This window comes from Cryptomeria japonica, chromosome 4 (genome assembly GCF_030272615.1).
Source record: "Cryptomeria japonica chromosome 4, Sugi_1.0, whole genome shotgun sequence".
NCBI classification, from domain to species: domain Eukaryota; kingdom Viridiplantae; phylum Streptophyta; class Pinopsida; order Cupressales; family Cupressaceae; genus Cryptomeria; species Cryptomeria japonica.
In genome coordinates, this window is record NC_081408.1 from 467,711,751 (window position 1) to 467,738,037 (window position 26,287).

A 26,287-nucleotide genomic window follows, 5' to 3' on the forward strand; every position below is an offset into this window, starting at 1 on the left:
TTGATATGTCCTTGACGTGATCTCCAATGCCTTGGACAAGTTCGCACTTCCTTGGATAGTACTAACGCCTTCCTTTGGATATAAATTCGCACCTCCTTGAACACAACTTCGCACTTCTCCCTTTGTCTTCCTTAAATCGCACTTGAGATGATAAAAATGATAATGTGAAAATAAAAATCTTTCACCTCCCTTATATAAGCGCCTCTCATCATTCACCCTAAGGCCGACTTTTGTGAAATAAAGCAATTTTAAACGATTTTTAATTAAATAATAAAGGCCGACCTCCCTATCTAAGCGCTCCTCTTGATTTTTATTAATTAATAAATAATTAATTAAATGCCTTTATCATTTAAATTGACAAATTCGATTTTTACAAGGCAAAATAATTAATTAACATTAAGCGCAATACTTAAATGCTATTTTTAATAAAATATCAATTTTGTTAGCATTTAAATAAATTAAAAAATGTGTTTTAAGCGCCAAAATGAAAAAGTGAGAAGATACGTACCTCATCGCCCTGGTCCCTGACTGGGGGACAGGAGCGATCCATCAATTTGATCATAATTCTTGCATTTTGACGTTCAAAGTTCTCATCTCCACGTTGATTTTGCGATGTTTGTTGGGTCCTTCAAACTTGAATGTCTTTCTTGTGCGAACAAGTGCATCTCATGACCATTATCGCCCTGGTCCCTTGGAGAGGGACAGGAGCGATCTCCATTCTTTTACGTGAGATTCTTCGTTCTTGATGTCAATTCCTCGTCCATTATCCTTTAAACAACGTTTTGAACCTTTTGCAATTTTGTTTTGCCATGATCTTCGAAGGAAAATGAGTGCTTTGGCAAATATCGCCTTGGTCCCTTCCTGAGGGACAGGAGCGATCCTAGTGTCCTGGCTCAAATTTGCAAACTTTTGATCTTCGTTCTTCGTTCATTGCCTTCCAAAGGACGCCCTTGATCTTGCGTGAACTTGCCTTGACATGCATTTAAAGGAACATGAGTGTTTTAATGAAATCGCCTTGGTCCTTGTCCAAAGGACAGGAGCGATATGAGTTCCTTAGCTTAATTGATAGCATTTGGACGTTCCAAACTTTGATATATCACTTTCAAAAGACGCCTTGGACCTCTTGCGACCTTGGAAAACCTTGACCTCACGTGATTTTTGCATGAATTAGCAACTGGTCCCTTCCTGAGGGACAGGAGCGAATTTCAAGATTTTGAGCTTGTCTTTGCCTTTTTCAACTTGCCATTGCCTTCATTGGGTAAAACGTGGTCCCTTGATCCTCCTCAATCACTTGATGCGTGATAAACTTTCAAAATTTAGAGCCTTTATACAAATTTCGCTCTGGTCCCTTCCTGAGGGACAGGAGCGAACTGGGAGTCTTAGTGCAAATCTTTCAATGTGACGACCTTTGTAACTTGTTGCTTGATGGAAATGCCTTGAGACGTCCTTGCCACCTTGTTCTTCGCCTTGGAGTGGTTTTGAACTTGAAGAAAAGGCAACATACTTATTGTATCGCCCTGGTCCCTTGGAGAGGGACAGGAGCGATTTTGCTCTTGTGGTCTTCATTTCACTTTGCTAGCTTCCAAATTTATATTCAACGGGTTCGTAATGCGTCCTTCCATTCATTCATGCCTTGAGATCGGTTGAAATTTGGCGAGAAAATCATCTACAACAAAAATCGCTCTGGTCCCTTCCTGAGGGACAGGAGCGAACTTAAGCATTTTGGTCCTTTGTTGACGTTTGATAATCTTCAATTTGTCTTCAACGGGTTCGATTGACCTCCTTTCTTGCCTTCGAACATAAAATTTGCTTGGTCTTTGTTCAGGACGTACCTTATGAAGAACTTCGCTCTGGTCCTTCAGTGAGGGACAGGAGCGAAATTGACCCTCTAGGCAAAACTTCATCATTTCATTGTTTTTGATCAAGCCTGGATGTTCTATCATGCTCATTTCGTCCTTCACCATGCCTTTGATGTCTCGATTCGTCCAAACAAGGTCAGGAATGGCTCAACTAAGCATTTTCGCTCTGGACCCTTGGTGAGGGACACGAGCGATTCGCCTTGGTCCCTTGCAGAGGGACAGGAGCGCATTTCGCTCTGGACCCTTGGAGAAGGACACGAGCGAAATTTGACTTTTCGCACTCTCGATCAGGACAATTTTAATGGAATATAACATTTAAGTATATACTTTAAGTTATATTCCATATATACTTTTAGGATGTTTGAGAGTGGTTTCAGACCTCCAGGAGTTATATTGCAAAATCTAGTTTTTGGAGGTTTTTTCAGTTTCCAGACTTAGTCAAATTTCAGGATCAGGACATTCCAGACTTAGCCAAATTTCAGGATCAGGACCTTACTCAAGCCGGACTTGCTTATCCATGTGATCTCCCCGACAGCACTTCAAGTTATATTCATTTGATAAAATGTACCTCTTTGGACCTTTTCACATCGTCAAGACGTTAAAATCTTGCAAGGACAAAGCAAAATTGGATTTGTAGCTCCGGTCCTTCACTGAGGGACAGGAGCGATTTTTCCCCTGGAGGCATTTCTGTGCTCATGAAAATCTTCAATTTATATTCAATGGAAAGATCTCGCCTTTCTCCATCACTTCCAATTCGTAATTCATCTTGACCCTGCAGGAATAGTAAGATATTTGAAAACGAGCTCCCGTCCTTCACTGAGGGACAGGAGCGATTTTGCTCCTACAGGTCAAAATAACATGATTTTACACATTTTAACACTTCACAAGGCGAAAACAAATCATTTCCAATGCCCAGGATCAAATATCAAAAAAGTCAAAATTTGGTCAAAAATATTCAATTGGACAAAAATTCACATTTCATCTTCAACACTTACACAAATTTAAGCTCTGCATCAACATTCCAATTGAAAATTAGACCATTCTGGCAAATTCATTGCATTCAAAATTTGCATTCTAGAAAAGGAAATTCAAAAAGCTCCCAAAACCTGACTGGATTTTGGTCCGAAAAGACGGTAATTAGAACCCTAAGGCTTGACCCTAAATCCAGACAACTAACAAACTAACAAAACCCTAAAAAAGCAAAGCGAAAACGAACAAAAAAACATGGGTCCCCATTTGCAATGGGGCGATGTGTGAAAACGTCACAACAATAACTCAAGGGCTTCCTATCATCCTGTAGATGATCGTTGCAAAAACTGAGTTGATAGGACTTCTCCATGTATACGCTTACTGTGGTCTCTCATTGGTGCAAATTTTGGACTTTTTTGAACATATCCAACGAATATTAGGTAGGTATAAAATTCCCTTTCAACTTGGTGATATATGGATTTAAACTCAAAATAGTTTTCTAGGTTAATGATCTAGTTCAACAAATCTTCTAGATTTAAGCTTCTTGAGTAGCCCAGAGATCAAATCTTGGTTTGTTGCTTACCTTCATCAACATCAACACAAATTTCTTTCTATTTATAGTTCTTTCTTCAAACTTGATGCACCATCTTTGTGAGCTTCTCAATCTGCTTGTTCATCATCTGATTCATCCCTAACATTTGCAGCCACAACTATTTGTCACGTCTTCATGATCTTAATGGCTTGGCACTTGGCTTGAGAAGTTCTCAACATGGCAGCTAGATAGTGTTGTGTGTTTTGCACACACACCCGGACCTTGATGGGGACCCCCATTTTTTGTCTGCCCGCATGAGAGGAAGAGGACAAAGAGTGTAAAGTCAAATTTGCAGGATGAAATTGCACATTTCTGTCACGAAGTCGAAGTCCATCTTCTAGACCAAAAATGAAAGAACACTCCAAATATGCATTCTCAGAAAGATACACAGCTGGATTTAATTCCAAAAAATCAGTTTAAAAAACTGAAATTGTTTATTGTAAAAAAGAGAGCTGCCTGTGGGCCCCATTTAATGGATTCAAAGTGAGGGGACACAAATTAGTTATCTCCAACTGCCAAATTGACCAAATTAATGCCAAATAGTGATAGGTAGTTGAGAAAGTGGTTGGGGGGAGAACTGAGGATTGAATGGGCATGGGTTAAAGCTGCCAAGTTCTAGAAGGAAGATCAGGACCTTTGGATTCAGTTAATCCTGGCCATCGATTCAAATTGTAAAATCTATACGAGGCAAAGGCCTTTCTTTTGTAAAGGGTTAGATTTTTAGAGTTAGACAGGTTAGATAGTTAGAGATTTTAGTAGTTAGATTATTAGGAATAGAGTAGAACTGCTGCAGAAATTGTTGTAATGACAGCCAAAATCAATATATGAACATTGAAGTATGGTGTTTGTTATCTTTGTTTTCTTCTGTTTGCATGGTTTCTTTTAGCAGGTTTAGATAAATGCTTTTGGTGTGCAGGTATTTGATGGATTCAGGTTCATACCATTGGGGATATGTTGATTGTGTATCCCTGTGTATGGTTAGCCTGAGCCATTAAAATTGTGTTTAGTTCAATTGTAGGTGTCTGTCTGAGCCGTGCTAGAATTGGGTGCTTAGGCATGCACCTGCAATCTGAAAATCTTCTAAGTCCCCTTGAAGATTGCACCGTTCTTGTGAGGTGAGTTATTCTGGCCAAGCAGGGATTGGTTATGTTGAATCCGTCTACTCACACACCAGTCTTGTTAATTTTAGATTTCCTAAACCCTTCTCGTTTGCTTTTATTTCCCAGTTTGAGAATCGCAGCAGACCGACTTGTTGTAAACGTAAGGCCCCTTGTGCTACCAACAAAACACATTGACCGTTGAGTTATCCTACAGTCAAGAATTGACATTTGGAACCTTTAGGTTGTCCCCTTTGATCAACTAAAACAGCATAAGGATTCCTTATACAAGAGAGGATAGGATACTGAGCGAGTACATTCTATTCTGCGTTGGCCGGATAGAGTTGTAGCGATACGACTTTAGCCACGTTAACAAAATTGGCATTAGGAGGGTTGTGTTGACGTGTATTTTGTACACAACCAAACACAGAATAAAATACCCAAATGGTACCTTATCCTCTCTTGATTAAAGCCTCTGAATGCTGAAGATATCGCGAAAAAGATCAATCAGGGTGACTTCAAGGTTCTTCGTTGTAGGATCTCTACGTGTGGATAAGCACCAGTGGTTGTTGTAAATGCGGTTTCTTCAAGGGGTCTTACGCACTTTCTGAGAAAACTGGTCCGTGTTACTCTCGTTTGACTGCAGGAATAGGATTTTCCTAATACTAACAGATTCTCAAAAAATAGCAAAAGACAAGGGTTTCAAGAGATGAATTCTAATCTAATCCTAAGAATGACTCAATGTAGGCTAGACTTGGTAAGATTCTACCAATTTCAGTATTGCCAAGGAATTACAACTCTACCGGAATTGATGCGATCTTCTAAGGTGATTAGTGATTTTCAAATCATCAAGGATTATAGATACTATCATAAAGATACATATCAATATTTCAGCAATGATTGAATGTTTAAGCAATCTCAATATCTCCAGTTGACCACACAAGGCGTCCTTACAATCAGTAAGAAGCTAGTGGTTTGGAACATGAATCTCACCAAAGATCAGGCACAACACTTAGTCCTTCAAACTTAAACTTAAATACTACTTCGACTGAGAATGATTCAAGAAGATAAACAACCATGAAGATAGCCACAAGTATTGCAATAAAACACCATAACTTCAATATTTTATTGATCTCAAAGCCAAATGGACAACAATTGTTCAAAATTCTTTCTTCACTACTCAATCTTGCTACACAATAACTTTCTTCTCTAAGCTCTCTCTCTTCTCTAACTTCTAACTATTATCTATCATCTCCTATCAAAATGAAAATGAGTGAGGGTATATATAGCATCCTCAAATACAATGAATGGCCCAGATCGAAAGAAGATCAATGGCTGAGATTCTGACACCTAAACCCTAATTAGGGTTTGTTACAAAAAATATCCCCATTTAGATAAACATTATTAAATGCATAGCCAATATTTAATTGGCACAAATGTCGAGGAAACATAGACCAATAGGAATTAAGCTGCCACATCATCCTATAACAACTTTTCATCTAGAATTTTGTTCCCTTTCCTATGCTCTTTCTTAGCATATCCAACGAATCTGGACACAATTCCTTCAATCTCAGCAATGGGAATCTCAGGAAGATTCTTCATTTGTTCTTCCAAGTGAATGACTTGATCAAAAGCAGTGAGAAGAGCTGTCTCCCATCCAGGTTCAAGTTCTTTGATCTTCTCAGGCAGGAGCATGGTAGTGAACATCAGATCTCGTTGCTCATCTGTGATGACGTTCTCCTCTTTGCAAAAGATGACCTTGACTCTCTCCTCCAACTCTTGGATGTCCACATCCGTCTCAATCTCGATCCGCTTGCCAAGAATGGTACACAATACTTCAAACACTTTATCTTGAATTGGATGGATGACACCTTCCACTTGACTGCATTTGGTGTTGATGTCTTCAAAAAGGACCTCTTTCATCTGGAGTAGAGCTGACCACTGTAGGAGGTTATGAGTTCCTCCATCCATTATCTTTTCTTGTGCCAGGATCCGTCTTGGTGTTTGTCTTATTACTTGCAGGACAGGAATGATAACATCTCTTGTGTGAGTGAAAGCGGCTACAGTTATCAATAGATTATGGATAATCTCAAGGACCTGGATAGCTCGATGAATTGTCTTCATCATTCTTGTTGCAAATTCAATGGCTACCGTGTGGGATTTATCAATCCAAGAGCTCATAAGTTGAACCAAGCTCTTGACCCTTTCTGCTTCGCCAACTAATTCAAGAGGAAGTGCTTGTAAAGGAGATACTGCTGGATCCTGACGTCTCAAGGGCTGATTGAGATGACTAAAATAGCCTCTCCAAGCACCTCTCTCTCTCTCAAGTTTCCTATTCTTTTCCATTTCTTCCTTAAGTTTGTTTTTAAGTGCTTCAAATGAATCAGTCGCTTCTTCCATCACTTGTTCGGTAGTGAGTGGACCAAGCTCAAATGTTTCTAAGTCATACTCATCTGCAAGAATCTCACCTTCATACTTGTCTACTACTGGTGTAGCTATTTGCAATTTCCTGGATCCTGTCTCATCCCTTATCACCTTGGACATCTTTGTGGCCTTCTTCTTTTCCATTACCTCTTGAGAATTTCCTATAAGGCTTTCTAAATCAAACACATCTTCTTCCTCTTCAACCACAATCACCCTTGTCTCTCTTTTAACAAATCCAGGATGGCGGATCTTGTTTCTCTTACTTGTATTTCTTTAGGCAGTGGTTCATCTTCTTGGAGAGGAGATGTCGCTTCATCATCATTCTTCTCTTCATGTAGCTCACTAGCATCAACTTGGGGAGATTGACTTGATGAATGTTGAGGCGTCTGTCCCTTCTCTGGCTTATCATTTTGTACCATAGATTCCATAGATTCATCAACTTCAGGTACCATCTTCTCTTGACCTTCCCCTTGGCTTGCCTTCTTTTCATGTCGAGAAGATGTGCTTGATGGGTGATCTCGATTGGTCTCTTGCTTCTTCTTGGAAGATTCCCTTTTCTTAGGTCTTTCTTTCCTCTTTGCACCTCTAGGATGAGAAGTGTTCTCACTCACGCTTGCTTCTTCTTCTTCTGGTCTTGCCTCTAAAGTAAAAGTCATTGATACATTCTGCTCTCTCAACTTCTGATGTTGTACATCCACCCATCTGCGAGTACATGATAAAACAGGAGCCATCAAAGCTCTCAAGTCGAAAACCTCGGGCTCATTCCAATCTATCTTCACTCTTTTATCTTCTTTGTCATAGGATGACTGGAGGTATCTGCCATTATCTTGGGCTTGATCAGCTACTCTATAAACTTTGCATTTCCTGATGAAATCTAAAGGTAGCCTGGAATGCATCTTTCTTTTAACCTCTAAATCACTTGGGAGATTCATCCAAAAGTCCTCCACCTGAAACTCATGTTTGTACTTCTTACTGACTGTCTCCTCCATATAACCATAAGGATCAAAATTCTCCCACGAAGCAAAGGATGTGAATGAATATAAAGATAATTCCTTCTCTGCATCTTCCGAGGTTTGAGTGTTAGGACATACCTCAACTGAATTCCCCAATATGATGGGCACGGGAATTCCATTTCCATGCTTGTGTCTGGATGCCTTCGCATAAGCCACCAACTGTTTGGTCACCTCAAGTAGCACTATCCTGTCTGTCGGATACCTCGGCAACATGTAGGGAGGTGAAGGACACCCTTGAACTCTGATGTATGTAAATTTTTGAAACTGGATAAACCATACACCATACTTCTTCACAAGTTTTTGTGCATCCAGAGATAGTCGATTATGAATCCCACCTTGCAATATCCTAGTGATGTTCATCGTGAAGGTATCATTGACTAACTTGTAGTCACTTCTAGGCGGATGATGCAGATGAACATAAGAGTCACAAACTCTCACTTCTCCGGGTCCTCTTCCGATCACTCCTCTGTGAGGTAGCCCTGCATACTCGAAACTCCTGATCAAGGCATATATAACATATGAGCTCATGTGGAATGATTTGGTAGGTCTTAGCCTTCTCAACTGCACATCCAGACTATTGCTAATAATTCTGGCCCAATGAAGCATTCCTTTTCCTTGGACTATCACTTGAATGAAGAAGAACATCCAGTTTTCGAAGTAGAAGGCTTGAGGAGCCCTTGTAACTCGATTGAGCAAAGTTATCAAATCTTTGTACTCCTCCTGGAAGTCGATCCTATGCGGTGTGTTGGGAATCTTGTTCAGGCGAGGCCGACTTTTGAGCAACCAATTCTTATTGATGAGATTCAGACAAGTGTCGGGATCATCTTCGTACATTGACTTGGCTCCTTCTAAGCTTTTGTAAATCATATCTTTATGCTCTGGAAGATGAAGAGCTTCACTTATAGCTTCCTCTGAAAGGTAAGCTAAGGTATTCCCTTCCTTGGATACGATCGACCTTGATTGTGAGTCATAGTGGCGGGCACACTCGATCATCAGCTCATGACATTTGACTGCTAGAGGAAAACCTGCCTCCTTGATGATGCCACTTTCAATTATCTTCTTCGCAACAGGTGATGGCTTGCCAATATAGGGGACCTCTCGAAACTTCCTCACATTGAAGTTTCCCAAGTTGGTGTCTCCGATATTACTCCATTTGGACACGATCCTGGTCTCCAATTTGTCATTCTTCTGATCTTCCTTGATGAGAGTCAGGCGACGAGTAGATGCTCCTGCCTTTGGAGTCGCCATCTTGATACCTACACAACATTTCAAAATTAGTCCTTGAGCATTAAGGGGTAGAAAATAAGACTCAAAAGGAAGATTCAAGATATTAATTAGGAAATCTCATGATAAATCTAGAGTTATCATTTCCTAATTAACTAATCAACACTTAGACTTTTCTAAAAAAGTGTCTAAAAATCAAGTCTTGAACAAGAATGTTAAGATAATTTCGCCATACCTCCTCTTGAGTACTAACTCTAAAAATGATGCAAGAAAAATGGATTTCGCTAGGCAAAGTTTAAATCATAGCCCTCTCTTGGATGAATTGCGCCTCCTCTAGCTTCAAAAGAATAAACTCCACCCTCCTTAGCCTTCAACACTTGGAAGAAATTCGCTCCAAACAAGCTATATTTCGCTCCTCCAATTTGCTCTGCAATTTCGCACTTAGAAGGAATGATTGAATGATTTTAAATGTGAAGCAACACTCCTCCAATATATAGAGTGCTCACCCTACTCCCTTCAAGGCCGACTTGGCAAAAAAGGGGTAAAAATAAATAAAATCTCCAAAAAAGGGTGGCTGACTTGCAAAATAAAGGCAAAATAATGCCTTGAGTGCTCACTAATAAATTTTAATTTAATAAAAATTAATTTTAGATGCCTCCAAAGTAAAATTTCGATTTTTTCAAGGCTTAAAATTAATTTATTAAATGCAAAATGCTTTGAAATTAATGCGAATTCAAATTTAATTTTCCAAATGTCTCAAATTTAGCAATTTTGGCGATTTAGTGCAAACTGGAGAATATTAATTTTTTGATCAAGGTCTTAATGAAGCTTGCTAATGATTTCGCCCTGGACCCTCTCCAAGGGTCAGGAGCGATTTTCCAAATTTGACTTTGAATATTTCGTACCTTGACTCTAAAATCTCCCGGAGGATGAATTCATACCCAGTTAAGGTCTTGTATTTCAAGTTTTGGTATTCTGCATGAGGATTTAGGTGGAAGTAAGGATTTCGCCCTGGACCCTCTCCAAGGGTCAGGAGCGATTTTTGCATTTTAGGTTGTAATCCACCTTAGCTTCGATTGTTGAACTCTCAACGCAATTTCCAAGATCCATTTCCTTGCGCCACCAAGTTGCTTCATCAAAAATCTTGAAGGAAATAATGCTTTTAGAGGAATTTCGCCCTGGACCCTCTCCAAGGGTCAGGAGCGATTTTCCTAATTTGGCTCAAAATTGGCATTTTTCAAAGTTCAAAATCTCTTCAAGACATCTCAAATAGGTCTTCTCACTGGATTCCAGACTTAGCTCTATCCAACTTAGGAGAAAAAGTGTATTTTTGGTGTTTTTCGCCCTGGACCCTCACCAAGGGTTAGGAGCGATTTTTTCAATTTTGACTAAAAATCCTCATTTCCTTATCCAAAAAAACTTCTTCACCAAGCAAGATTATTTTTATGCTTCCAAACCAAGCAGGAAAATCTTCTTTCCAAGTTTTTCGCCCTGGACCCTCAGCAAGGGTCAGGAGCGATTTTGCAAATTAAGACCCAGTCCATCATCATTTTTCTTTGAAACTTCATTCCCCACTAGGTAACGTCCTTCCTTATCCATTCCATCCAAATTTGTCTTGTTTCTGCAAGGTAGAATAAGAGGTTTTCAGATTTTCGCCCTGGACCCTCAGCAAGGGTCAGGAGCGATTTTTCTTTCCTGGCTCAGAATCATTAAGTTTTGGGAGCAAATCCTCATTCATCATGTTTTTGAAGGCTTTTTCTACCTTAGTATAACCTTGCCTTAGCACAATCTTGAAGGGAACATGTTGGTTTTATAATTTTCGCCCTGGACCCTCTCCAAGGGTCAGGAGCGATTTTTTGGTTTTAGGCATATTCCTTCATTCTTTAGACTTCAAATTACCTCTAAGGCATAACACATTGCGTCCTTCCCCTATCCAAGCAAGATTTTGTCTTAATTCCACAAAAAAAGGAGAGAACCTTGGAAATTCGCTCTGGACCCTCAGCAAGGGTCAGGAGCGATTTTGATAATTGCCTTCAAAACTTGCATTCTTAACAATCTTCCTTCACTTCAGGGCAATTCCAACATCATTTCAAACTCATGCCTAGTCTTAGCTTCGCTCAAACTTGGAGGAAAAGGTCCAATATTAGGTTTTTCGCCCTGGGCCCTCAGTAAGGGCCAGGAGCGATTTTCCCTATTTAGCCTGATTGCTTCTTTGTTGATCATCCAAATTATCTTCAATGGGTAAAACATGCCTTTTCTCATCCATTCCAACCATAAGAATCATTTTGACTTTGCAAGAAAAATGTGCCTTTTAGAATTTCGCCTTGGGCCTTCAGAGAGGGTCAGGAGTGAATTTTGCAATTGTGACCAAAATGCCTCACTTTTCATCCTAAAACCTCTTTGCTAAGGAAGATTTCATCCCTTTCTATGCTAGGAATATGATTTTCATGTCCAAGAAAAGTCAAAAAATGTGTTTATAAAGAACTTCGCTCTGGACCCTCAGCAAGGGTCAGGAGCGAAATTACCTTTCTTGAACAAAACTCCTTCATCTCTTCATTCTCAAACAAGTTTGAAGGTTTCATCATGCTCATTTCACCATTCATCATACCTTTGATATCTCAATTTGACCAAACAAGGCTAGAAATGACTCTAATAAGAATTTTCACCCTGGATCCTCTCCAAGGGTCAAGAGCGATTTTTTGAATTTTTCAACAAAGTCCTTCATCATTTTTAGTTAAAACTCTTTCAGGCGGGTGGAGGGAGTTGGTCAATTTCCATTCATGTTCAAAACTTGGTCTTTTTTCACTGCAAAATGAGGAAAATCAAAATTTCGCCCTGGGCCCTCAGCAAGGGTCAGGAGCGAATTTGCCCTTAGTGCCCAAAATTCATCATTTTTCATGTCTTCAAACCTTCAATTGCCTCAAGTGACGTCCAATCCTCCTTCCGGGAGACCCTGCACAAAACAAGTTAGCCAAAGTCAGTGCCAAATAACCTAATACAACTTTTTCGCCCTGGGCCCTCAGCAAGGGTCAGGAGCGAAATCCTCATTTTAGGTTAAACTATTCAAAATTTAAGTCTCAAACCACTTCACAAGGCAAAGTCAGGTCATTTCCAAGGCCAGGAGCTAGTTAGCAAATCCATCAAAAAAAAACAAGAAATTGTGTTTAGGATGAAGTTTGCCCTGGACCCTCAGCAAGGGTCAGGAGCGACTTTTCTATTTCAGGCATCATCTTGCTCTCAAAAATTCGATCAAAACCTCTCCAGGCAAGAACACACAAATTCCTCTTCAAACATGGTAACACTTGTTCAAAATTGTGAAGGAAATCCAATTTACAAGGAATTTCGCCCTGGACCCTCAGCAAGGGTCAAGAGCGAATTTGACATTATCAGGCTCTTGATCCATTCTGTTCCCTATTTAACTTAGCCCACTAGACTCACTTTCTTCACCGACCTTGCCTAACTGACCCAGACTTGGAAACAAACTGGACCTTACACTAAAAACCCCCATTCAATCTAGACCTAACCTGAGACCTATTTGACTCCCCTGAAAGGTTTACCCCATTCCAACAATCTCAATTCTTCAGGAAGACACTTAACAATTTCCAAAATTTGACTGGACTTAGCTTGAATGATGCCAAAGAAGAACCCTTAAGGTTTAGCCCTAGCCTAGACAGACAACTCACTCACTCAAAACCCTAAAGGTAGAGAGAAAAACAAGCAGAGAGAAAGCAAAACAAAAGCAAAAAAGAGGGGGTCCCCATTCTAATGGGGTGATGTGTGAAATGGTCACAATAGGTTGGTATGATGAATGTCTAAACAGCTAAACCCAGATCATATCAGTCTATATTTTCCAGGAGTAACCTTATAACTTTTTACCCTCCTCCGTGCTCAACAAAATTGGTGCTAGAAGGAGGGCCTGTCAGGGTCCTTGCAGCACAATGTCATATTTGGGATATGCAAGGTACCAAAAAACCAAAAAACCAAAAAATCTGAAAATACCAAAAACTTTCTGAGTCAGTATGTCGGGCCAGCCATTTCATGAAGACTATCCACAGTCCGACATTTCCCAAATCCAGCAAAAGGTTGAGTCTGTAGTTGTATCCAAAGCAGCTGTTTGAATTCGTATCTGCAGGTCATTGCAGAATTCATGGCACAACAGAGCACGAGGAGTCGAACTGCTTGACGTTTTTGTCAAGGGTCGAGTTAGCATTACAGGGAAGATATTCTTTTGTGATATCCCCAAGTCAAAAGAGTTCAAACAACCGGATATCCCCAATCCTCCGTCAAGCACTAATGAGTTTACACGATTTAGGGACCGGATTGAGAACCAGTTTGGTCTCGAAGAGGAATTATGCTAAGAGAGTGTGTTGTCACCTTGGTGGTGCAAAATTCATCGCACTCCACACTCAAAATTCACCTGCTCGTTATGCATGGAGACAGTCAATCAAGTTAAAGCCCAATATGGATTGTCGGAAGAACCAGAGGAGACCATCACCAACAAGGTGTGGAGTGCCTACCTTGCCGCAGATGAGTACAAAAGATCTCAAGATCAATGCAGCAGCACACTCCCTGATGATGTTAAGATGGAGTCGCCAAGTGTTGAGCAAGATGAACTAGTCAATTAGATTGTGGCAGCGAATGATTTTGTTGTCCTTGCACCAAAGGAAGATGCGACAAAAGATGATTGTGCTGTCCCTACACTTGATGAAGCTAGGGTGGAAGATGATCAAGTGAGTTTCGAAGATCAGCCCCAAGCTGAAGAGCAATTTGTAGCAGCCCTGCCAATGGACGATGCAGTCCAAGAGCCCGTTGAAGACATTTTTGAGGGCCAAGCTATCAAAGAGTCGCTGCTGTTTGGGGATATGCTGACAGAAACACATAAAGCCGCATTGTTCATGCAACCTGAGGATGCAACGATAGATGATGCACTCCACTTTCTTTGAGTTCAAATTCGAGACTGCTTTTCAACCTATGCAACCTGAGGTAGAATTTGATGCTAATCTGCACAAGCTGAACGTGAGCGGGATACATCACCACCAGTTGCGACCTCCTGAAGCTGCTGAAGCTTTTCCACCGCACGACACCTCGCATGACTCAGAATCCCACTAGGTTGTTTCTTTCCTTTTTGCTATTAATTCTAAAAATTTTTAGTTTAATTTTGAATATTCTGGGAAGACAACCTGTAAATGGAGTAACCACGGACTTAATGAACTTCCCCAATTGATCATACTACCCGACATCTTGGTTAAATCTGAGAGTGGCCAACTGAAAAATTTCTTTTCAAAATATAAAGACAAACTATCCAAATTGAGAACTATTCCCGTTGCCCCATAACTGTTGCACATACTAAGAAATCATCCTGGGTCGGGAACGCATGAGTATAGTCCACGTCTTGTACAGTCAGTCTCTTCTTGTATATAGTTAGTTTAGGTTTTTTGTTTTTTTGTTTTAGAGTAGTTTATTTTTTGTTCTTAGCTTAGACTTCTTGTTTTTCTGCTTTAGTTAGTTTTCTTTGCCGTAGCGTAGGTGTCCTTTCGGAAGGGCTTGTCTCCCTGTCATTTTTGTAGGGTTATGTTTGCTATGCATGGCATTGGTGTGCGAAGTCAAGATGTTTGTCAGTCTGTTTCTTGGATGCCGACTTTGGTAGAGAACCTAATTGATGGTTGCCCTCGTAGTCAACTTATTTGGTTTAAGGCTACTTTGGTAGAGAACCTAATTGACGGTTGCCCTCGTAGTCAACTTATTTGGTTTAAGGCTTAGTTGTTCTAAAAATTTAGTTGCTTACTGCGTTTTGTCACCAAAATTACGATCACTGCACATTTAACGCTTAAAATTGCCCAAGTCTATTGTTTTATCAAAGTGAAGTCATTGCAAGTGAAAATTCTGAAGCTCTGCTTCAGCGACCACTATAATGCTCAATCCCACGTAGGCTTCACTGCTTACCAACCAACATGAAAATAAAAGAAAAATCAAAAGAAAGAAATTGAAAAGCAAAGAAATATCAAAAACTTGGCTTTGGGAGTGTAGACACCTCTGTCGGTATTCAAAAAGAAATCTACCGGAAACAGAGCAATCTCTGTGAGCTTATAGGCGATAACTCCGCCTGAGCTATAGACGCTCATTGGCAACAAGGCTCTATCCAGGTTGCTTTTGGAGTAATGAGTCCGCAAGGTAACTTGTCTTGATTGAACGATGATATCCCAACTTTCTTTAAGCTGGAATGAACACTACACACACTTGATTTTCAAGGTTGGTGACTTGATTCAGTTTGCGACCTCATTTTTACTTTGAATCTGTCTTTTGTCGTTTGTGTTGTTTTGTGGGGTATATACTAGAGATTTTGGGGTTCGATCCGGATAGTCATCCTTGAAATGTTCAGGAACATTTCCCAACCGAGTCGGCATTTGTTGTGCGTTCTGCACACACACCCCAACCTTGACGGGGATCCCCATTTTTTGTCTGCCCGCATGAGAGGAAGAGGACAAAGAGTGTAAAGTCAAATTTATGGGATGAAATCACGCATTTCTGTCACAAAGTCGAAGTCCTTCTTCAAGACCAAAAATGAAAGAACACTCCAAATATGCATTCTCAGAAAGATACAGAGCTGGATTTAATTCCAAAAAATCAGTTTAAAAAACTGAAATTATTTATTGTAAAAAGAGAGTTGCCTGTGGGCCCCATCTAATGAATTCAAAGTGAGGGGACACAAGTTAGTTATCTCCAATTGCCAAATTGACCGAATTAATGCCAAATAGTGATGGGTAGTTGAGAAAGTGGTTGGGGAGATAACTGAGGATTGAATGGGCATGGGTTAAAGCTGCCAAGTTCTAGAAGGCAGATCAGGGCCCTTGGATTCAATCAATCCTGGCCATCGATTCAAATTGTAAAATCTATATAAGGCAGAGGCCTTTCTTTTGTAAAGGGTTAGATTTTTAGAGTTAGACAGGTTAGATAGTTAGAGATTTTAGTAGCTAGATTAAGTAGGAATAGAGTAGAACTGCTGCAGAAATTGTTGTAATGACAACCAAAATCAATATATGAACATTGAAGTATGGTGTTTGTTATCTTGGTTTTCTTTTGTTTGCATGGTTTCTTTCAGCAAGGGTAGATAGATCCTTTTGGTGTGTAGGTATTTGATGGATTGAGGTTCATACCATTGGGGATATGCTGATTATGTATCCCTATGTATGGTTAGTTTGAGCCATTAAAATTTTGTTTAGTTCAATTGCAGGTGTCCGTCTGAGTTGTGCCAGAATTGGGTGCTTAGGCATGCATCTGCAATCTGAAAATCTTCGAAGTCACCTTGAAGATTGCACCGTTCTTGTGAGGCTGCGAGTTATTCTGGCCAAGCAGGGATTGGTTATGTTGAATCTGTCTACTCGCACACCAGTCTTGTTAATTTTAGGTTTCCTAAACCCTTCTCCTTTGCTTTTATTTCCCAGTTTGAGAATCCCAGCAGATCGACTTGTTGTAAACGTAAGGCCCCTTGTGGTCCCAGCAAAACACATTGACCGTTGAGTTATCCCGCAGTCAAGAACTGACATTTGAAACCTTGAGGTTGTCCCTTTTGATCAACTAAAACAGCATAGGGATTCCTTATACAAGAGAGGATATGATACTCAGCGAGTACATTCTATTCTGTGTTGGCCGGATAGAGTTGTAGCGATATGACTTTAGCCACGTCAATAGATAGTCATATGGTGCTCTAGCATTTCAACCATTTTTCCTACCACCTTTATGAGACATTTTCACATTTGGACCACCTTCAATGCAACGAATGCACAATTTTCTTCCATCATGGAGCACAACTTACCTCTTTCAGGACTTAGAACAGTTTCTTTGATGCCAATTAATGTATTGATGGAAGTTAAATGAACTACTAGTCATCACATATGTAGAATATATGATGAATAGCTCAAAAGAGGTGTTTCAGAGAATTAATACGATGAATTCATAGAACTTATATCATTGCACAATTATTGGCAACACATTAACAACAAATTACAACATAGGTGTATAGAGACTCTCTACACCTTGAATCCAGTAATGGTTAATACCAACAACCTTCGCTCCAATCAGCCAACTACCTATCTTTCAATATTCTGCACATATATAGAATCAAATCTACATGGCCTCTTCAACTGGTACATTTTTCAAGAAAATTCATTGTCAGCTTGGGACGGGTCACCTTCCAGGATAGCTGATCTTCCAAAGAACTGTTCGAATAACTAATTAATAGGCATCATCGTTTAACCCATTAAGAAGTCGATGATCAATTTGTAAGCCATTGACCCAACACACCACTAGGATACTTTGTGAGGTCCCCTTTATGGACTGAGACAATTAGATTGCAGAATCACTTGCAAGAGACTTCTTTTCCTAAAGTCCTAGTTAATACTTAACAGTAATAATCAAAGCTACTGGATCGCAAGAATGAAAGCTTATGATATCCGTTTATCAGAGATTGTTCTATGAAATATTATTATTATTACTTATATTCCGATATTACAAGATGTATACAAGCAAGTATTGCTGTCTTTCTGATACTTAACATGTGCGAGATGATCCTGAGGAACTATACCCGATCTGCAACTGTATCTGATTGGGTGTTGATGAAATTGCGAGTCGAGAAGTATCTGAATGTCCTGTTCCCCTGATTGTCTAACTTCAATTGCCTTCTATATCTTGGAATACCGAAAGGATAGGTTGTATTTCAGGACGTGTCTTATGCCTCTCCACAATCACCTTGCTTCATAACATCGATTTGTTAAGCAAATCATACTCCTTCAAGAATTACTAATTTATTATACCAATCGCACACTTTCTTAAATTACTGGCACTTTAACTATTTTGATTGTGTTCTTTAGAGTATGTCCATTAGTCAAATACTCTTTATCGCACCTCTTGATGTCATTATCAGTGAATCACCTAATTAATCAATTATTCTTTTGATTATCGCTGTCATTATACTCACGTGATGTAGACATGTAGACATGGGCCATAATCGATGTTGCTATCCGCCTTCCGTAATCATCATTCATCACGTCTTATGTCATTTTTCTATAGTGGCATTGCATTGGATAGTGTAACGTCTCCTATACATGCCATGAAGAGCGAAAGTTTCACTGCCCGTCACTTAATAACATCTCTGATCCGATCTGATCAATGGTGATCATGCTTACAGTCTTTTGGAAATTATCGGGTAATGCATATATGTGTTCCTAGAGTGGAGGTCATCACATACTTGGGAAAAAATTATGTTCCAAACCAACTAAAGCGTGCAGCTCAGAAATAGATGTGGAAATTATTTGTGCATGCCAAAGATCATATGCATGCAGTTTTAATGGTCAAATACACTTGGATCATGATGCCATGCATGGTCTTTGAGCCGAGCAACCAATGTGAAGAGTAAGAACCAAAACAGAAAACACAATAAAGAAAACAAAAAAATGAGTGCAACCAAAACTTGCATACCAAACATATTTTTGGTTGATGCAAGATTGCATGACACTTGAGATGCTTCTGGATCACTGGGTCCTTTCCCCAAGGTTAGCGCTCTAATCCCATAATATACAAAAAGGGTGTTGTGTTCATTAGTCAAGAATTGGGCCACTACATAAAAATATGGTCAATCCAGTTGCAAAAGGGTGGACTGGGCCATTACTATTGTCATTATTAGTGGCATCCTAACTTCTTTCTTTAAATATTAATTGTAAAGTAGCTCCTAGGTCCTATCATTATTTCAATCTTTCTCCTAATTCCATTCCAATTCTCTACCATCTTGCCCTCTTTGAATTTTGGACATGGTTATAGTCCTATAATTTTGCATGTCAAACTCTCCCATTATAAGTCTAATTTTTTGCTGTACCTCTTCTATGGCTGGGATATTGATAATTGGAGCCTTGTCAAGTTGGTGACTGCAGATGATCACATTGTAGTGATTGAAAGAATTTCAAAGACATTACTCTGAATGGAAGATCCCCCTCTCCATTCTCCTTGCCTCATCACACACTTCAATAAATTCAAAGTAATTTCAAGTACTTTTATATCCCTAATTTAGAGAAACCCTCTATAATCATAGTTTGTTTCCTATTTTGCTTGAAGTAAGCCTCTGATTCTTTTTTAGTTGGTATGTCATATGCATTTATTACCAGTGAGAATATTATGTATTAGTGTGGATGGGAAAGCTAAAGCCTCCCTTGTTATAGCCATCCTGCAGATGGAAGTAGATCAAATTAAGGTGGGACTTTGCTGCATAACAAACTCATGCAAAAAGCTCTTAACTAGAAGGAAAATTTACTTATTTGTGCATAGTTTTTTTGTATGATATGGAATAAACTCTGGAAGTAGCCAATGGTTGAGGCCAGAAATATGATGAGATTCATCTTTGGCTAAACTAGACTGTATAAATATGAGCAAAACACCCAAATATTGATAAACAACTTCTTTTGCATTTTTCAAGCTCACCTACAAAGAAGAGTTAAGAGTAGAAAGTTGTCTCATTTCTGTGCCTATTTCATGGTTCTTAAATTTTTGATTTTGTTTCTATAATGTTAGATGGTTTTGCAGTTTAATGCATCTTACAATGCAAAAATTAGCCGATGAATTCGTTTTCATTTCATTCCAAATTTTGGTGTGACACTTCAAAATGGACAGTTATGCTACCATTTTATCATTCACATGGCAGGGGAAATGTTTTATTTCTTCTAAAATTAGTAATACTTTGTATTTAATTTCTTCTAAAAGTAGTAATACTTTTTCTTTTCTTTAGGTTGAACCAAATATGTTAATATTTTTGCATTCACAGTTCACAATTCACAATTGTCATTGTTGATATTGTTTATGACACCTTATTAAATCTGGATGGCAATGGGGTGTACTAGATCATACACTTAAGTTATTCTAATACTTATAATCTTGGTAGGTTGAGTACTATGGAAGCCCTGTCAACCTCAAGAGTCTTGCACAAGTTAGTGTGACAGAAGGAAATTCTCTTTTGATTCAGCCATTTGATAAGTCCAGGTAAGAAAAGCAACGCTTATTTCTCATTATTGTATTTGATCATGCTGACATTTCCCTATTTAGGTTAACAGGGTTTATATTTTGCAGTGTAAAGCCTATTGAAAAAGCCATTAGCAAGTCTAATCTGGGTTTAACTCCAAGCAGTGATGGAAATATAATTCGATTAAATATTCCACAGCTGACAGCTGAAAGAAGAAAGGTAACGTTTGATTCAGTTAATACTTTGAGTTTTTTTTTTCGGTTTTACACCTTTGCAGTGATTTGATGTTGTTTTCCTGCATTTCAATTGTTGAACATAGTAGGACAGAATCTTAAATTTACAAACTATGCATTTTATAACTCCTCCATTATTCTTCAAAGCAGTCTTGTGGTACTTATTTCAAATGTTGTGGACACCAGTTTGAAAAAGTGTAATAGCTGTATCTTCCCCAAAATTCTATTTTAACGAGAAGATATTAGGATATAAATATATCAAGACATGTATTAGCCCTTGAGAATGTTTTTGAAATTTTAATGGCCCCAAAGTCCGGGTTTCAATGTCAGAATTATGAAAATGGGAGGTATAGCCTCCTACCTTTTAGCCATGAGAATTCTTGAAATGTTGCTTTTTGCATACGTTTTTGATGCACATGTTTTTCACCTCTTTGATAATATCTAATGCTCCCTCCCACAATCATACTTCATTAGTTGGGGTTGACACTTTGTAGTGCAGATATGCAATAGTATTAGGACTGATTCATAAATCTGTCTATAATTTTGAGTTTTGCCATTTCTATTATTTACATGGTACATTTGTAGCTGCAATATGCAATAGATTCCATCCATGATATGTTGCCAAAATTCCCTTGCCAATGCACTATTAGTTGATGTTTATCTCATCCCTTCATTGTGGTCAAGGATTGTTATCAATGCTAGAATGCATGTACAGGATTGTCTGGACATGTAAGATAACTAAATGCATGAACCAATCAAATTCCTAAGATAATAGTTGTGTGATGAATTCAGTTTCATCAGAAATACCATTCTGCAACACCCAGTTTTCCTCAAAGAGCATTGATACAGACTGTCCCATCAATACCTGCACTAAGAAAGAAGATACATGCCTATGTCCAGAATAACTACGGACTCCCCTTACACATGTTAGTAATCAAAACATGATGGGTTTGGCATTAGTGGAGACATCACTGAATGACATCCTTCTGAATGGTGTCTCTTAATGTTCATTCCGGTAAGCCATCAAAGGACATCCTTGCAGATACTGTCCCTTAATTATCAGTACTGTAAATCATCATTAACTTGGGATTCCAAACATCATCTCCATTGCCTGGCTGAAAATGATAAAGCATAGAATATCTCACCAAAAAAATCCTTTAGATTTCATTTATTTAATTTCATCGCAACTATAATTCATTTAGTTAAATTAGTGCCCCTTATGGGACTGCTATTTGTTGTCCTCATTTTTGTTTTCAAAAATGAAGGACCATTACATAAATTTTTGGTGAAAAAATGAAAATTTTACTCTATGGCATGCTTCCCGAGGCAGACTTTCAACTAATCCTTGGATTGGCTTAATCCTCAGTCCATCCTCGAATCACATTCCAAATTTCGTCGCATTCTGGATTCGTTTGCTATGTCTTTCCTTCAATTTCGGGTTTTTTCTCCCTGACTGCAGGTGGGAAATTTCTCTTGAATTGCAAGTTTTAATGATTTCCATTGTTTTGGTCTTGTAGGGAAATTTTTGGCTAATTACAAGTGCACTTTATTAAAAAATAAAAACTTGTAATTTGCTTTTTATTTCCTCGATGCTTTTTGGCTTTTCAGTTAAAATATGGATTTTTGGGTTAAGTTACAAGTAAACTTTTAATTCTTTTTTAAAACCCCTACTTTAATGGCTTTTGCTTGTAATAGGGATTTTAAACCCCTATTACATACGTGCAAGTTATTATTACTTGTTGTAGGGATTTTATTTTCCCTTTACAAGTAATTTTAAACTTGCACATCTCTCTCCAAAACCCGATTTTGCCTAGGAATGAGAAAAAGTGATATTTAAAACTTGCTATTTTGCCCAAAAAACCCGATTTTCTCTATAAAGTGCATTTTTGAAGGATTTTAAACATGTAATTGCATTTTAAAAACCCGATTTTGCCTTGTTGAGGGAAAAGTGACATTTAAAACTTGTCATGTTGCCCAAAAAACCCGATTTTGCCTTGTTGAGGGAAAAGTGACATTTTAAACTTGTTATATTGTCCAAAAAACCTAATTTTCAACAATACATGCAAAATCGAACTTGTTCATCTTTTTCAAAAACCCGACCAGCAAGAATAACGGATTTGTTGAAGATTTCGATGCAATTTTTGTGGAGATTTGTTGGAGATGCAAGGCATTTAGGATTCTTTCCTATTCTCATGCAAATGCAAACATCTTTCACGCCATTTGGGATTCTTATTTGCTGATTTTCTGGCGAAATCCCCTTCCACATGGTCCCTTGAATCCACATTTTGGGGTGTTTTTACTCCACAAATCTGCCATCTCCTAAATCGTTTTTGCCTCTCTTACCTAGGCGTTGGAGTTAGAGGAAGATTTGGCCACTTCTTGTGCCATTTTGCTTGCATTTGTTACCACGTTTTTCTGCCCTAGGCGTTTTGGGAAAAATGTGGCAAGGGTTTTTGGAGTTCATTCATTGCTTATTTAAGGGATTGTTTTCTTGATTCAAAGATTAATCATCTTGTTGAAGGAGCATTTTCAGATTGGAGCAAGGTATGATTTCTTTCCTTTCCATGTTTTATTTTCTTGTTTTCTTGTTTTCTTGTTTTCTTATTTTCCTTTCTAGTTGTAAATTTGTAAATATGTTGTTCTTGCCCCAAAAATTGGTTTTTGTGAGAGAGATTTTCCCCCTTCATAAGCAATTTTTGAATTGCATTGATCTTCCCCATTTTCCCTCTTTACTTGTATTCGGGATTTTAAATCCCGATTACAAGTTGGCTGGAAATCTTTGTTCTTCCCTTACGGTTAAAGAATTTAACCATTTTTGGATAAAATTCCAAGTTGAAAAGATGTGAAATACTCTTCCTTTCAAAATCGGGTTTTAAGAACCGGATTACATGTTGAAAAGTTCTTCCCATTTTCATGAAAATGATATTCCCGGATCTTCCCATTTTTCTCCATTCATGTCACCCATATCCGTGTTTTCCATTTTTCGTCATTTCCCGCAAGTCTAATTCTCATTTTCCACCCATTTCTCCATTTGCAAATTTACAAGTGTACTTGCATTCGGGTTTTAAAAATTCGATTGCATGTATGCTCTTTCCAACTTGTATACTTGCAAAAATTTCCCCAAGATCCAAAATTGGTCAAAGTCAGGATTTCCCCATTCCCATTTATGTCCCCTCTTTCTCTCACAAAGTCGTGAAGTTCAAGAGTAGAAGTTTTTCCCATTTGAAGAAGGAAAAATGTTAGTTGCAGCTGAATATGATGTTGCCTTAACACTTTTAAGCTAAGTCACTACATTCGGCGAATTTCATCCATGAGATTTGAAATTCAACGAATTTTTTAAAAGCCCAAAAAATTCGGTTAAGTTCGCCTTAAATTCGTACGATCAATGGGTAAGGGTTTTTTAATCAAAAACGTATTTAAAAAACGTGAGCTTCCTTCACGGGTTTGCTGGAATCTATTCACAGACTTTCGTGAAGCTACATGTGTGAACAGAAGCAACGTCGTGCATGTCCAACGCGACCAAACAATGCCCTGCAAATTTGAAGAGAGGCGATGCCCGACGCCCAATGCCCTGCAAGCCCGACGTGAAAAACCTTATGCTCTGCAATTTTCGCGTAACCCAGGATGCGGCTAGTCTTGTGTGAACATCGTTTTAGTTTTCAATTAGGTTTTTATTTTCATTTAAAATTACTTTTTCCTTTATGTTTTTTTTGGCTGTCAAAACTTTAATTTTTAATTAAAATATTGACTTAGATGTCAATAAAAGTTTAAATATTATATTATTTATGTTAATTTTTATAAAAAGTAATATTTAATTATAATAAATTTAAATTTAACATCTTTTCTCTTTAAAAAATAATAGTTATACTAATTTAATAGTTTATTGGATATATTTACTTATATATAAAAAACTTATATAAGGCGAATTTAATGTCGAATTTTTTTTCCGAAATTTTCACCCTCGCTAAACTTCATCCGAATTTTATGGTTGCCGAACTCGAATTCGAATTCGAACGCGGTGACTTAGCTTTTAAGTCTTCATCACAGTATTCCAGGTTGTCCATCAATGTCAGATTTGCTGTCATCACCAATTCCAAAGAAGATGAAGTATAAATATGACAAGTACCAAAACGGAGTTGCACCTTCCCAAGTTTCCTCTCCTTTGGATTGCATAAGAGATACAGAGATAGGGCATGTGGACATGTCAGAGTTTGTCAAGAGGGTTGAGGATCCACAAGATAGCAATATGCAGCAGCTGTTGGACAGCCATATCCATCATGCATCTTCTTTTCCAGTGGCTGCCCTAGAACCTGAATTTGTTCTCGCTTGCGCCCATCACTTTGACAAGGAGACAAGAATCATTAAAAATGATGATGGCGAAGCAATAATCCGCCTTGATGCAGACACAATTGAGAAAGTCTTCAAAATACCTCCTGCACCTGTTTACATGGAAATTTCCAAAGAGAGTGCAGTTGAGTATTATGTGAAAAGGGAAAAAGATTGCAAACGTCATATCAACAGGTGGATCCATGAGCCACGAGCCGCCTTCTCAAGGTGGGCTAAGTTGTACCGCTGTGACTTCAAATGGGAAATAGGAGACATCATATCCCTCCTCAGCAAGATAATGGGCCTTGAACATTCTAATGTTTTTGAACCCTGGATGTACCGATTCATCATGTTCATAAGGCAGTCCCATCATCTATCATGGGGAGAAGTCATCAGCGATGCCTGAACAACTTTCAACAGTCTCTTCCACCATGACTTTCTACATGAACCCATATTTGGTGTACTTGGCAACATCACTTAGACATTTTTCAGGTCTTTCTACCAAGGGTGATCGCTCGCTTATACTGGTATAGGAATATTATGATCAGTTGCCTTTGAGACCCAACAGATTGCATTTTAGAAGAGTCCAAGATGCATTCTTCGGTTACTTAATGTGTCAGTTTGAGAGAACTCTGAAGAACAAAAGGGTATCAGATGAGGCATGGGAAAGGGTGAGTGAGTATGGATGCTTGTTTCTACAATTCCCGACCTTCACCTATATGAGAATCGGCTGCTATAGTGGGCAACCATATATGCTCCCTAGATACCCAACTGATAAGATCATTCTTATGGAGTTGGGAAGACAGATTATGGCTGTCCACGCTCATCAGTCCGCAAGACATAAGGTTGGAATGGGGATCTCTACAACAAACCCATTGAAAATTGGCCGGCATTCTCTTGTCACATCCGTTAAAGCCAAGGCCATGGAGACCGAAATGCAGGAAATTAAGCTCAAAAGGTTTAAATCCAGAGCTGATTTTGATTACCGGGGTTTGAAGGAGAAGATCAAAAAATCTTTCTTGCATGTGCATCGCATTGAGGATATCTGGGCAGATCTCCGTATAGAGGTCGAAGTTTTGAAGATGGATTACTGCAGGCTCACTGTTGAGCAAATTGTTGATTTGAACTTGGTGGATATTCCACAAGGGATGATTGACGATGGGCACGTACTTGATCTTGAATATATTTCACGAAGGGTGGAGGAAGCTTCTTCCTTTAATCCAATGGTCACACAAGGAGTGCATATCCATTCTTGAGAGATTTTAGCCTATCTTGGCTAACACCAACACTTGGCTGAAAAGTAATGCTGTTAGACTCATAAAAATCAAGATTGGAAAAGAAGATGATTCTACGGGGCCTCTTGGACGTAAGTCTGAGATTCAGGTTGACAACAAGGAAGGCGCATCATCTTCGAGCACAAGGATCAAATTGCGAGTTAGTCGGGCAGTAGCGCTTCCTCCTGAGGAGGCGACAGTTCGTGGGAAGGAAAAGTCACGTTTTCATGTTCAGGTAATCGATTTGGACAATCCAGAAGAAGGGCAGCAATCT

General features: G+C 38.8%; 1 protein-coding gene across 4 annotated transcripts in view; it reads left to right on the forward strand.

Moving 5' to 3' along the window:
- LOC131066634 (ribosome-recycling factor, chloroplastic) overlaps positions 1-26,287 on the forward strand; it is a 186,109-nt gene that overhangs the window by 126,075 nt on the left and 33,747 nt on the right. For all 4 annotated transcript variants that reach the window (XM_058001468.2, XM_059219885.1, XM_058001447.2 and 1 more), the window contains exons 7-8: positions 20,103-20,200; positions 20,288-20,399. In XM_058001468.2, the coding sequence (XP_057857451.2) occupies positions 20,103-20,200; positions 20,288-20,399 (210 nt within the window). The remainder of the gene's footprint in view (positions 1-20,102; positions 20,201-20,287; positions 20,400-26,287) is intronic.